General features: G+C 36.4%; 1 protein-coding gene across 1 annotated transcript in view; it reads right to left on the reverse strand.

The window, feature by feature from the left end:
• The window catches only part of ATP6V1C1 (ATPase H+ transporting V1 subunit C1), a 40957-nt gene that overhangs the window by 11670 nt on the left and 13767 nt on the right, over window positions 1-15520 (reverse strand). The window contains exons 2-8 of the mRNA XM_077748213.1: window positions 10749-10919; window positions 9542-9609; window positions 8180-8265; window positions 5882-5976; window positions 3849-3940; window positions 2737-2835; window positions 660-728 (exon numbers count right to left, since the gene is read on the reverse strand). Of these exons, the coding sequence (XP_077604339.1) occupies window positions 660-728; window positions 2737-2835; window positions 3849-3940; window positions 5882-5976; window positions 8180-8265; window positions 9542-9609; window positions 10749-10880 (641 nt within the window). The 5' untranslated portion in view covers window positions 10881-10919. The remainder of the gene's footprint in view (window positions 1-659; window positions 729-2736; window positions 2836-3848; window positions 3941-5881; window positions 5977-8179; window positions 8266-9541; window positions 9610-10748; window positions 10920-15520) is intronic.

A 15520-nucleotide genomic window follows, 5' to 3' on the forward strand; every position in this document is an offset into this window, starting at 1 on the left:
TATGCCTTAAACTAATTCTTCCGTATTTTCCACTTCTTTATCCATAAGCGTGATAACTGCTCCAACTACTGCACAGAACTGTTCTAAATATCAAATTAGACAATGTATATTAATCCATAAACTTTAAAATACTTAATACCGTTTTTAATGGAAAATATAGATTACACAGTCTCTGTGCTCACTTGGAAGTGATGGTGAATATTTAGAGAACAACATGGTACTCTAGCAGCCATTCTGGTACATTTCCTTTTACAAAAGAAATGAAGAATGATAGACACATAGCAGGTATACAATAAATACTGAACAAAACGTTTCCAAAAGGTGGCACAGCACGGCAGAAAAAGTACCACACCAGCGACCCGGGTTCTAATTCTAGCCCTGCCACTAATGAGAGGTATGACTCTGGGCAAACCACTTCACCGCTGCAGCCTCAAACTTCTACATCTATAAACACGAGTGAGTCAATCATACTGTACAAAGTCCCTTTCAGGTCCACAACTGTGATAACTAGAGTTGATGTAACTTATTTGTAAGGTGAAAAAGATGGTCCTGAAACCATAAATTTACCACAAAGGTAAAAAGAGATTTCCTAACCCAACATCCCAACTATAAATGGAATTCTAGGAAAGAAACCAGGCTTTACAATGACTACTACTTACTTGCTAGATCTTGGAACTACCATTTCAGCTAGTGTTTCATACTGCTTAATCCAGTCGTTGTGGTTTAACCTGCAGAAAAGGTACAATAAGTAGTGGAAAAGAAAAACAAGTCTTACCTCCTACCATACTCATATTAAAATAATATATGGGACAAACAGAAAATTCAACTAAAGTATACTTCAAATCCATGTCAGAAACAAAGTTCAAGTTTCCTACTGAGAATGAGTTTCAAATACAGTAAGCAGTGAAGCAAGAAACACAGTTCACCACTATCTTATATACAGTAACTATTGCAAAAGAGGCACATCCTAGAACTAAGTTTAGAAAGGTAGTAAAGCAAAGTATAGACTCTAAATTACCTTCAAACTTCAGAGTCAGTAATGCATTACCTCATTAAAAATAAATTAATTCATTCAAAGGCCACACTGAAATCACTATAATTTCTGCTCACTGGCCGTCATGAAGGGCCGGATCAAACTATTTACTAAAAGTACAAAATACCAGGAAGTATTGAGTAAGTTAAGTGACAGTAACCATGCTCCACAGAACTTGTGCAACAACTTTCTTTAGAGACCAACGGATTTTGGGGGTATGGGGAGAGAGAATTAGGTTTGCAATTTAAAGAACTGCAGTATTTATAGGCCAGGATAGTGACTAATTCATCATGTAAGGTACCTTAGGACCTATGTTTCAATAGTGAACGGAAAACTATAAAAATGTCTGATTTAAAACACAAATATTCAATAAAGATAGAGACAAATCTTTTATCTGTGCAAAGGCTATTTTCTTACACGGGTAAAAACACAGACACATAGAAATTTATTACAAAACATCAGTGCTCTACAGTATTCTGCAGTAAGAGCAGAAGCAGAAGCCAGATGAGAGAGCAACCACAGTAAATTCAATGGAGGTGCTTTCCCATCCTTTCCAGGAGGCATCATTTTCCAACAGTCCCAGTTTCTTAACCAGATAAAAAAAATGGAGAGCACGGCAAAGGAAGAATTCATGCAATGATACTGTGAAGAATCCCCAACTTTCCCACCTCAGTCTGGATCTTCCAAAGATTCCCTGATGAGACTTTAGTTTAAGTCAGAAGTGAAACCATTAAAAATGTTTCTCTCATAAACACACATGCACACAGAGTTCAAATTCTTACTATGAGTGTCCAAAGGCTTCATCTTATTAAGATTAACAATGGTCAAATGTTAATTAACACAGAAGACCTAATCTAAAGGAGATTTCAAGGGTTATCTAATCTAGGAAACTACACCCAGAGTCTGCGCCTGTTTTTGTAAATAGTTTTACTGAAACACAGCCACGTCCATCTGTAGGTACAGTGTATGGCTGCTTTCAGCTCTAACCACCAAGGTGACATGGCAGAGGGGAGTAGTTATAACAGAGATACTGTGGCTTGCAAACGTAAAATGTTAACTATATGGCCCTTTACAGAAAAAACTGCCAACCCCAGATCTAATCTATCCTCCACTTCTTAAAGGGTTTAATTCATCCTAACCAATCATAAAGATTTTTCAGGAGGGGTACCTGGGTGGCTCAGTGAGTTAGGCGTCCAACTCTTGATTTCAGATGAAGTCATGATTTCGCGGGTTTGTGAGTTTGAGCCCCACATTGGGCTCTTTAGGCTCTGTCAGTGCAGAGCCTGCTTGGGATTCATTCTCTCCCCCCTCTCTCTGCCTCTTTCTCTCTCTCTCAAAATCAGTAAACTTAAAAAGAAGATTTTTCAGAAAAAATTTTTCTTAAGCTGAAATATCTAAAATCTGTATTTTCAAAAAAATCTAGTTAACTTAGTATTACTTACTTTTTAAATAAGCCAACTCTACTAAGCTGCTAAATTTGATTTGGAATCTCAATTTATAACTGATGTCTCCATTACCAGATTATGAACAAAATTCTATTATATATGCCACATGAGTACATGTTGGTTGATGGAATGAATGACAAGGTAGTTAACATTCCCTTTACAATTGAGTTCTATGGAAAACTTCCTATTACAATATCAGATACTAACATTTTTCTTATATTTTAACAAGCAAAAACCTCTTGTAATTAAAAGACATACTTGGGAACCACGACCAGTAATGTGACGAGATACTCTGAATCAAGAACAAAGTCATCCTTCTTCACAATTTCCGCTAAACTTCTAGTTAGCAAACTTCCTCTGAAGAATAAGAAAAAAAAAATCAGGCTGATAATGCCTCCATTACACAAGAAATATCAGGCTAATTATATTCACATCTACTATATATATCTCAAGAGACGGACTAATCTTAGTTAACATTTTTACTTTGTAAGAAGTCTAAATTTAACTGAATATTTCTAACCCTATCAAAGAAATAAAAACATTTATAAAAATTTGCCTCTACTATCTCCCCTTGTGTTTGCTTTAATTACTATAACTCAGCTCTTCTGATTACACATATAGTATCTTGACTGTGCAACTGTTATTCAGTACATGTCAATTAAAGCCTGTTTTATCATAATCACAAAATTATATCATTTAAGGACAACCTTTGATTTTCCTCCCTCTCCCTGGGTATCATCTGATACTAGGCAATTTCGGTTAGTTAACCCAATAATCAACTCTTTGAAATCAGTCTTCATTTGGTCTCCCAGTACATTTCATAATGAAAGTGACTTGCCCTGTTTGTACCACCGATACTATCCAATCAACTTTCCCTCTGGAGTATAAATGCATAACTTGAATAGTTAAATGTTTAAAGCTACACTTGCAGTGGTCCTACTACAATGAGATCAAGAAAATAAATGTGTTCCATTTTTTGAAAACCTAACATGTAAAAAAACTAAACTTGGAAAACAGATAAACAGATGAATTACATACTCTTATAGAATTCAAATAGTATTTGGTAGAATTCTTTTAAGCAGCAGGTAATTGCTATGCAATTTAATTATAATTTGATTTAAAACGATTTTAGACAATCTTTCAGTAAAAACACAAATGGATAAGGAACAAATTAGGACCCAACTCACAAGTTTTATGAACCAAGTATAATAAATAAATAGTATGTTCTGACTAGCCAGAATTAATAAACTTTTCTCCATTAAGGGAAAAAAAACATTTTAATTACAGAAACAGGACAAACTGGAATTCACTAAACCCCAACAATAGCTGACTCAGTGCTTTCCCAATTCTTAATATTCATATATGCTTACGCATTCTTCCGTTCCAAGTTCTGAAGATTCCCTTTCAAGTTATTATATGCGGATGCTCTAGACTTCAGGTCATTGTCAATCTGAGTCACTCCCTTTAAAAATGAAAAATAAAAATTGGCAAAATTTTTCTAACAGAATAAAGTAGCTGTACCTGCACATATACTTTAAAAAATAAAATACCACTAACTGCTGATGTAACAACTATTATTTTAAAAGGACAACTTTATTTTTTTTAATGTCTACTTAAATTTTAGTTTACAGTGCAATATTGGTTTTAGGAATAGAACTTAGTGATTCATCACTTACGTACAACAGCCAGTACTCGTCCTAACAAGTGCCCTGGTTAGCGCCATCTCCCATCCAGCCCATCTCTCACCTACCTCCCTCCACCAACCCTCAGTTTGTTCTCTGTCGTTAAGAGTCTCTTGTGGTTTGTTTCCCCCTCTCCTTTTCCCCCCCTTCCCATGTATTCATCTGATTTGTTTCTTAAATTCCGCATGAGTGAAATTATATGATATTTGTCTTTGATTGACCTATTTCACTTAGCATAAGACATTCTAGCTCCATCCACGTTGTTGCAAATGGCAAGATTTCATTCTTTTTGATGTAAAAGCACAATTTAAAAGATCGTTTTAAAAAATAACCTTCATTTTTAATAACCCTGGTAATTTCTATATGAATCTTTTCTACTAAAGATAATGTTTTAGTCCACATATATTTAAATTACTGTTATGATATTACATCTTAAACCACGTAAATGGAATCTAAACCACTGGGTATAGAGACTGTGAATGAAAAAGCTTTGAATTCACAAGGCTGAAGGATTAATTTCCAAAAGTAACGAAGCTACACAGAGTTTTATTTTTCACAACGCCACTATTCTTGCATAGAATAATTTTGCGATTTAATTAAAATTGTGGTTGGATGTATTTATAAATGTTACAGAAGCTGATTTTTTAAAGAGTCTAAAACTACTGACAATTTAGGGAGAAAATACAAATCAGCAGATTTAAATTTCAAGAACTAGTTTCAACTCAGCTCTCCCAGTGTTAGTTGTGTGGCACAAGGTTAAGTCAATTTCACCTCTGAGTCTATTTCCTCATCCATAATAGTATCAGAAAATGATGGTTAAATCTTTGATAACTGGACCAAAATAAGGCAACTTCAGTCATAGTAAGAGCACTTTATATTATCAAACTACTCATTTTCATTAAAGTATAATGATGACCTCAGCTTTAAAATCCTTGATAATCTGTATCATTTATATTTAACTATAGAGCACTTACTCAAAGTCATTGGAAGCTAGCAAAGAGAAAGTCTGTCCAAGTAATTTAAACCATACTTCTCATCATAGCCAGATCATAATGTTGACAATTAATAGATCCTTGTCTATTTGCCTTGTTCAGAGTTTCAGGTAAGACTTTTAAATTTTCTCTCAAGTTCAATGACTGTAATATAAAAGGAACTCTTAACTCAAGTTCATGGATGAACTTCAGGATGTGTGTACTCCCTGAAACTGTACATAAAACTATGTGTACATGAATACAGGCATTTTTCTGTGTAGAGGATCGATACTGAATGTCTGAAGGTGTCAGAAAACGTATAAAGTTTAATGTCTGAAGCAGTACTGTATGTAAACATGCCAAAGTCATTATCACTGGTTGAATGACTCCTAAATCTTTAATAGAATTCAATTTCCTGTTCTACATAATCTCAGTTGCCCTGAAAATTTGTATAAATAATAATTATAGGCTTTTAAAGTTTTTTTCCTTAAACACTGTTGACGCAATATTTAAGTTAACCACTTAAGTAAGTAAACTAAACAACTTGGATAATGTACACAGGAAAGTGTTATACTTTTTAACATCTTTCTTTTTAGTAAAGTTGTAGTAAGGGTACCTCCTGTTTATATGAGTCACGTATAATTTAGTTGCTTTGTCAAAACCTAAACAGTATTTCCCAGCTAAATAATTATAAAATCAATAAAGCCACTATGAATCAGTGTGTCCTACCTGTGTCATTTTTTATCTTACCTTGGCAATTATTTCAGAAATATTTTTCAGGGACTGCTTGATTGGGTATTTAGCCATGTCCCACTGAAACCTTGTTATATAAGTAACCAAGTCAACTGAAATAGGGAAATAAATTAATTACTGAGAAGCAATAGAATGTTTATAGTTTGCTACACAGTAATAAATTTTAATGCTGAAATTTGCATTGAGAAAATCAGTAAAAATGTCATCATTGCTGCAGAGTCTGGACTTTTTAAAATGTGGAACTATATTGAGTAACATGGATTAATCAACATTTTTACCTTGTAATCTGACTGGATCTCTCTTATTCAAAATTTTATATATATAAATGCTCCTTCTAATATGATGACTTAGTAACTAGAATATGCACACACCATGACATACCTCATGTGCAGGAGAAGCAGACACAGACTAAGAAACTACTCCTCAATAAGCACAATTTGACAAAAGTATGTTCTTTCTTTGCCAGCTTACCCAAATAAACTGAAAATAAACCTGTTAAAACCAGGTAATAATTGTTTCTAGGAGTCTATACAACAATCTTCAAAACACAGGCCCTTTCAAATGAAAACATTCAAATGAAAAGGATAAAAAAACGTAAAGCCAAAGAGACACTCAGCAACTATTCCTTGGAAGTTCAGTAATCAAGAGGACTTTACCTCTCAAGTCTGATGGGATAAAGGTCAGGGAGACCAAATGGCTAACTGGCAAAAATAATTCACATCAAAATATCCTTCACTCCTCAATTTCCTCCTACATTAATGTTAAGGAGTCAATATAGATGCTATTTCCAAAAGCAATTTCAGATGCAAGGCCACCTAAACTGTCAATCCCCGTTCCACTTACTAGACTGAATGTCCTAGTTCATCAAATACCTACAAGATCAGTAAATGCAACCTACATTAACATATCTACCTTCTATCCTTGTGCCCCAAATACAAATTAACAGAAACAGTAAACAACTAGGTCAGAATCACTTTTGTAACAAAAAGCAAGAATAAATCACTAAATTTTTGTCTTACTGATTAAGTATTTATTGAACATCTATTATTTAAAAGAAGTAAGGAGCTTAGAGAAACACTAAATTAAAAATGCAGTTAACTGTTGAGAGTTTAGCCAAACTACTCCACACTGCTGCCTCAGCATCCATTTTGTGTGGCCAAGGGGCCTACAGGGAACTAGAAATTACAGAAGCCTCTTCCTTGGGAGCAGTCCTAGGTAAGCGCCTGCAGAATCTCAAGTAAATGTGAGTTCCTGAGAGACTGCTGCTGATAAAACACTCTCCTCCGCTGCCCAGGCCCTGCCCCCTGAGACAAGACCCCCTTAAAGCTTGCCAAAGCCCTACTCTTCTTTTTTAGTATGAACTGACCAATCCCAACTTAGCCTGGGAACTCCAAAGCACTCCACCCACAGCCCCTAATAAAGGCATGTGCCCCTGCCACTCTCTGCCTGCATCTTGCCTTAATCTCCCATGTGGTACCCCCTCCACCAGGACCCATGAGTAATAAACTTCTCTATTTCACTTTCCCTTGAGGTCTTTTGTTGAATCATGGCTCTCCATCCCATGATACCCCAGGACACTACTCAACAAACGTTAATATAACAAAGTCACAATACGGGACAGAATGAAAGAAGAGGGTTACTTTTTATTATGACATATCACTAAAGATCAGCCTAAGTTAAAAAAAAGTGTCATTTCATAAAAAGTGTCATTTCATAAAGAACACCAAACGCAAGTACAAATTACAACAGTGAGGTCAAACTATCTTTACAAAGTCATTACTATACCAAGCAAACTATTAGCTTCCAGCTATAGAGGTCAGTAGTGGACAACTCCATGGCACTAAAGTAAAGAAATACCATATTCAGATTTGAGGGGAAAAGGCTTTACTCTGCACTAACATTAAAATGTTTTACTCTTACAAAAGCTGAGGAAGACAAGTATTCAGCTGGAAAAATGCTGAGACATGTAACTTAGAAACACTGTGAATGTGAGTTAACAACTAGCTCCTGGAAAGAACTAAGGTAAATCTTTATAATATTGCTTTTAGAAGGACTTGACATCCATGTCATAAGCTATATTATCTACCATGTAAGAGTGTCTTACACAAAATGTTAAAGGGGACAAAGATATAACTGTAGTTATCACCAAATTCAGTAATAATTATATTTTAGTGGCCTTCTATTGTATTTCATATCCTTATCTATGCAGATTTTTTCACATTCTTTTTGTTCGTTTTTATAGCTAAGTCATTCACCTTATACAAGTCAGTATCAAATCCTGAAACATTAGCTTACCTCCATTGGCCAACAGATTCTCCTGAACTTTATCTTTACTATCTTCCAATACATCAGCCATATACTGAGCCACTTTCTTAACCACCCTTGGGAGGGAAAAAAAAAAATCAATAATCATTTCCAGGAAAAAGACCTAAATTCCATGCTTTACAATGAACACACGACACACATACACACATGAATTGAATTATATATGCTCCCATTACATGTATCTATTTAATACAGAACAAATGGGTGATGACTTCTATAAGTAATGTTTTAAAGATGGAAGGGACCAAGATTTTGTTTACATGCAAAGCTCAAATGAGTAACTGCAGGGTTTTAAGGAGACTACATGCAATATGTTTATTAAGTCCGGAAAGAAAGTAATGAGAACCAATGAGAAATATACATTATATGCCCAAAATGGGGCAATGAATGTGACTGCAATGACCAAGAACAAAGGAGGGAGGCTGAGAGCTAGCATTTACCAATTACATGCTTTCACTTAGGACAAAAGAGATCCAATAGTCAACAGAATACCAAGCAACATTTATGAAGAATGAGGTCTCGTTATTATTTATTCATTAACTGTTTACTAAGCATCTACTATGTGCAAGGAACAATGCTAAAGAGAAACCATAGTGCCATAGCTACTGGGGCACCTTATCAATCCCTTCGTTTTACATAAGTAAAGACACCAAGGTATAAAGAGGATAAATGACTTGGTCACAAAAGTCACAAAACCAACTAATGGCAGAGCTGGAACCAGAAACATGATTTGTGGACTTTGTTGTGCTTTCTTTGGTTCCATGTCCAGCTCTAGGCCCTGGGGGGATGGCATACAAAAGTATACAAGAAAAAAGTGAAGTGCATGGTATATAAATTGTATCTCAATAAAAATATTAAATATAGTCACCATTTTCATACTTCAAACAGGTATATTTTACTGTATATAAAATGTACTTTCATAAAGATAATTTACAAAGAAAACAGAATCATTTCATTATTTAAATAATTTATTATTATTAAATTAAAGTACTGCTATTTATTATTTTATTTATTCATTCTTATTTATTTTGAAGAAAGAGAGCACTAGCAGGGGAGGGTCAGAAAGAGGGGAGAGAGAGAATCCCAAGCAGGTTCCACGCTGTCAGCGCAGAGCTCCATGTGGGTCTCAACCTCATAAACCAAGAGATCATGATCTGAGGCAAAATCAAGAGTCAGACGCTTTACTGACTGAGCCACCCAGGCGGCCCAAGAGTCAGCATTTTCTAAAACCATTCCAATAAGTAGACTCTACATGTCATAATAAACCCAATGTTCAGGTAGCCTGATAAGAATGACTCATTTTCCTCTAGTCTACACATATAAATACATTACCCTTCTACAAATGCATCCAGTTTAGCCAGTTCATCCGACAAACCAACCAAGACATCCAGTGTGCCAACCTAGAAGGGAAATATAGCATTTTACTACCTAGGTTTTATCCCCTGCCTTATTTTAAGTTCTCTGTATTTTATTTCATGATGTACAAGCGTGGTTAAAAAATGTTTGCCAGACATTTCAAAGCTATTTATATGTACAGGATAATCCTCTAATTCATGGGTACAGCCACCATTCGAGAGGTGAAGATTCCGCAACGGCAGGCCTATGCCTCTGCTTGTACTGCCCAGTGATGGGTGCACCATTTGAAGTCTTGGTTTACAACAGCAGCTCTTAAATAGGGGTCCATGACTATCAGTGTCTCAAAGGAATTCAGAACTGTCAAAATATGAAGAACCAGTAATTTTAAGTATTTCTTAAATGAATGCTCTATATAACTACCTACTAAGTTAACCAGAAATATAAAAATACCGTGATTTTTCCATTCTGTAAAATCACTGACAGCCTGCTTCCCTTTGAGGCTGCTAGGTTACAGATCTTCAATAAATGTTACATAAATTAACCACATTAAATGACTAAGCTAGATTTGCAAAGTACAATTAAAGAGGTCTAATGATAAAACATTTACAACATCACTGACACATGAATTTAATAAAAAATGGGGTTCACTGTGATATTTAAGTATATTACTAAGATTTTTCACTTCTGAAGATATTTGTGAATGTAATATATCAAAATTTTCATAACATTTCTCATTACAATTCAAATCACAATTTGGAAAAGCATAAATAAAAGTTTAGAACAATGTTATTTCATTTTGGTAGTTTACATCTCAAATCTGAACTTCCTCATTATTTAAAATCTGAAGATTAGAGGGGCCCTTGGGTGGCTCAGTCAGTTAAGCATCCAACTTCAGGGGCGCCTGGGTGGCTTAGTCGGTTAAGCGTCCGACTTTCACTTAGGTCATGATCTCGCGGTTCGNCTCCCTCCCTCAAAAGTAAATAAACATTAAAATAAAAAAAAAGTCAAATTTTTAAAAAATCTGAAGTTTAGGGGGCGCCTGGGTGGCTTAGTCGGTTAAGCGTCCGACTTTCGCTTAGGTCATGATCTCGNCCCAGATCTCTTATTTCTATCAAAAGGTAAGCAGAGACAACTGTCCTCTTCACAATGAACTCACACACTACTGTGCACCATGCAGTTTTACCTTTAAGTCAGGAATGTTAAATTTTGAAGTAATAGCAAGATTATTGTTCTTTGTGGTTGCTGCATGCAATTTCTCCCATGTTTGCTGACATGTTTTCTCCCCAGGAGCAGATATAAGCCAGAACTCAGTCATATTTGTTGCCAACTATTTCTTTCAAAATCAAAAGGGACTCTGAAAGGTAAAACAAAACAAAAATGCCTTCAATACCATTTGTTTCCGAAGTATTTCAGAGTCACAGGATAAGTGATAAATAATAACCTTTTTCCAAACGAATCCAGCACCTGCAGGTGATCCCAAGCAAAGTCAAGTGTACCTACCTGAAGTAAATCCACACAGACGGCAAAAGGGGATTTATTTACGTTACTAGAAAGAAAAAGGTGACAAAAACCTACCACATTCAGTACCTAATTTTTAATTACAAAGCATCCTAAAATGGGAATTATTCAAAGTGCGACTACTGAAAATACCAGCCACCAAACATTTCATTCCACAAAAGCAGTAGGAAGGGTCACAAATTTACAGGTTTATCTTTAACTTTTAAAACATAAAACCAAACTAGGAAATTAAAAAACATGCATAACTTTTACCTTTGAGAAGGAACTGAATCAATGCATTTGACCAGAAGCCACCAAATATATTTGTCACATCTGGCTTAGCAAATCCTGTAAAGTTACCCAAATTAGTTCTTAATTTTAATCCATATTCAACCTAAGGAAATCTCCTCAAATCCCTGAATATGGTTAGCTGCCATCAAACTTTTTGAATTTGCAAAATAAAATCTTATCAGTTGACCTTACACTTAAAAATATGACTGGGCAGGGTGGGGGAAGGGAGGTGGTACAACATTATCGGATCTGAGTGAGAGGCTGTGGATCTCCCTCTGCAAAGAGTTCCATTAAGACACAACCAACCCTCTTCTACAATCTCCCTCCTTCCCTCCCACATGGAAAAATAAAAGTCCAGGGGCACCTGGGTGGCTCAGTCGGTTGAGCATCTGACTTTGGCTCAGGTCATGATCTCACGGTTTGTGGGTTCGAGCTCCACGTCGGGCTCTGTGCTGACAGCTAGCCCAGAGCCTGCAGCCTGCTTCAGATTCTGTATTTCCCTCTCTCTGTCCCTCCCCTGCTCACAGTTTCTCTCAGAAATAAATAAAAAACATTAAAAGAAAAAGAAAAGTCCAGAGCCAAATATATTCACAATCTACATAGGTAAAGCACACAAACTCGAAAATATTACTGTACCATTATTTCTCCTTTAATACGTCTTCACTGAAACCACCATAAATCTACTACTACCAGTCACTGTTTACACTCTCCCGAATAGAAAATAACTACCTTAGAAAAGTGTCCTGATAACAAAATCATATAACAAATGTGAAAGAATTTTGCTAATTTATATTTACTATCAAGTAAATCATAATGGACTTTTATTTATTTCGTAATTTCACTCATCCTATTTTTAGAATTATAATTAAGGTAATCCGATGCAATCATTACACAACTGAAAGTGAAGACAGATGCCATTCTATATACTTTGTTATCTTTTTCCAATTTCTGTTTATACATATCTACTATCTAACAGGTACTGCTTTAGATATTTTAGGCACGCCTGCGTGGCTCAGTTGGTTAAGCATCTGACTGCAGCTCAGGTCATGATCTCCTGGTTCGTGAGTTCAAGCCCTGCGTCGAAATGTAAAGGTATTTACATTTTACTTCTTTGCTATTCTACAATTCTACAGTGAACTACCTCGTGCATGATTGTTTTTGTGAAAGAGTTTCTCCAGGACAGGTAGGAGTAAAAGAGCTGAATTGAGTATGATAATGTGATAGATTGTCTTCAAACATGGAGGAAGGGTGCCTGTGTGGCTCAGTCTGTTAAACTCCAACTCCGGGCTTCAGCTCAAGTCATAATCTCACAGTATATGAGTTCAAACCCCACAACGGGCTCCATGCTGGCAGTGCAGAGCCTGCTTGAGATTCTCTCTCCCACTCTCTCTGCCTCTCTCCCTCTCTCTCTGCCTCTCTCCAAAATAAACAAACTTTAAAACAAACAAACATGGAGGCAACAAGTCTTTCCATGCTCCCATGCAGCATGACTGCCCCTCCTCTTATCAAGAGGTGGATTCTATTTTCTCTCTCCTTCAATCTAGGATGGCCTTCTGACTTGCTTTGACCAACAAAACTCACAGAAGCCACACTTATGTGAGTTCAGGGCCCAGGTGTCAAGAGGCTAGAAATTTCCACTTCTGTTTCCTGGATGGCTGTCCTCAGATCACCATGGAAGAAAGCTAGTCTAGCCTACTAGAAACTAAGAGGTCATATGGCAGAGAAACAGCAACACTAGGGCTGACAGCCAGCATGAACTACCAAACATCTGAGTGAGGCCATCTTGAAATTTCCAGCATAGCCAATGCTCCAGCCACTTGAGCAGTCCCATCAATGAGCCCAAGTGAAACAAGTAGAACCACCGAGACAACTCACAGAATCAGGAGAAAAAAAGAAATCACTGTTTTAAGCCACTGAAGTTTGAGGTGGTTTGTTACAGGACATAACTGACAAAAACCATCATCATCTTTGCTGGGTACTGTCAAACTGTTCTCCAAAGTAGTTACCAACTGAAGTTCCTACACAATGGTATACATTGCTCATAACTATATTCTTACAGATAGTAAAAAACACGCATAGGAGAAAGATGCTTTAGCTATGTGGTTTTTTTTTTAAATTTCTTTAAATAATATCTGGGGTAGCGCCCAGGTGGCTCAGGCGGTTAGGCAACCAACTCGGGCTTAGGTCATGATCTTGCAGTTTCATGAGTTAGAGTCCCACATTGGGCTCTGTGTTGACAGCTCAGAGGCTGAAGCCTGCTTTGGAGTGTGTGTGTGTGTGTGTGTGTGTGTGTGTGTGTGTGTGTCTCTGCCCCTCCCCCATTCACACTGTCTTTCTCTCAAAAAATAAACATTAAAAAATTTTTTTAATAAAAATGAAAATGGGGAGGGGAATCTGGGTGGCTCACTTGGTTCAGTGACAGACTCTTGATTTCAGCTCAGGTCATGATCCCAGGGTCGTGGGACAGAGGCCCATGTTGGACTCCACTCATGGAGCCTCCTTGGGATTCTCTCTCTGCCCCTCCCCTGCTTGTGCTCTCAAAATAAATATTAAAAAAAAGAAAAGGGGCACCTGTGTGGCTCAGTCGGTTAGGTGACTGACTTCAGCTCAGGTCACGATCTCAGTTTGTGAGTTTGAGCCCCACATCGGGCTCTGTGCTAACAGCTCAGAGCCTGGAGTCTGCTTCAGATTCTGTCTCCCTCTCTCTCTGCCCCTCCCCTGCTCAGGCTGCCTCTCTCTCTCTTTCAAAAAATTAAATAAACATTTTAAGAAAAAAAAAGAAAAAGAAAAAATATCTGGGGAAAATATGGCAAAATGTTAATAACTGTTAAATCTGGGTAGTAAGTACATGGATATCCAGTAATCTGAAGTATTTGAGCTTTTCTGCATACTTAAAATATTTCAAAATTAAGTATTTTTAACTATTACAAGAATGTAATTACTTTACAATAAAGAGAACAATGCTTAGCAAATTATATATTTTAATGAACTTTCAAATGGAATACCCAGAGAATAGTCTTGTTACTGGCATTAAATCCCCCAAGCACAACTTTTCTGTTTTAATCCTAGTCAAGGTGGTTTCTAATCCATTTATACTGTGTTATGACCAAGTATAATATATTTTGAACAAGCCGTCCTGATGTTTTGGAATTTATGTCAAGAAATATTTTAGGGTCAACATATTCAGCAACTCTAACTGCATAATGTTGGAAAGGTAAGAGCTTGTACTGCACTTGCATTAACTCCAGAATCCATCTCAGTAAGTTGCTCTTTAAATTCCTGATAAAATGTTGTGGGTCTATCACCTGCTTTCCCGTCTTCCCCTAACCTGAGTCACCTCACCTAAGCTGCTCCAAACCTTGCTATCTTTTCACATGCCTTTGGTCACTTTGCCTTTGTCTTTTCTCTATTTCTGGTCTCCTCTATATTATTCTTGCACTCATCAAATCTAGCTTTTTTAGTCCAACAAAAGTCATTGGACTACCTTGAACTTTAAAATTCTCAGTTGATTAGAGAATCCAGTAACATCTTTAAACACTTTTAATAATCCAGATCTACATGATGGTGGTTTTTGGAAATCTGAGGTTTTATTATAATTATTTACACAATACTTACTCTGAGATAAGTATTATAATATACTTACACAATTCTGTTAAAGTATACCTGGTTGACAGTTTATTCCTCCTCTCCCCCCCCCAACCAAAATAGCAGGTGATCAAATCAATTGTTAAGTTCTTTCTGATATTTTAAAATTATCCAAAGAGCAGCTTCTTCAAAAACTGTAATAATATGAGCTATTACAGTAGATGTCACTATCATACCATTTAGAGCTCTAGAAAATCGTTTTTATCCAATAGGTTTCCAACGTATTTCAAAAAATTAGAAAAAGAACCCCATTTTTTATCTATAAATACCTGCCCTATCCTATTTCACTGAGCTTTTATCAGGACCAAATGAAATATGTCACAATGATTCTAGGCAAAAGTAGAGTCTAGAAATGTCTAGGAAAGAGGCACCTGTTGGCTCAGTCAATGAAGCATGTTAACTCTTGATCTCCACGTCATAAGTTTGAGCCCCACACTTAGCCCAAAGTCCTAAGTTTGAGATTGGTTGAGAGAGAGAGAGAGAGAGAGAGAGAGAGAGAGAGAGAGAGAGAGAGAGAGAGAG

This window comes from Crocuta crocuta, unplaced genomic scaffold (assembly GCF_008692635.1).
Source record: "Crocuta crocuta isolate KB4526 unplaced genomic scaffold, BGI_CrCroc_1.0 scaffold39, whole genome shotgun sequence".
Classification (NCBI taxonomy): domain Eukaryota; kingdom Metazoa; phylum Chordata; class Mammalia; order Carnivora; family Hyaenidae; genus Crocuta; species Crocuta crocuta.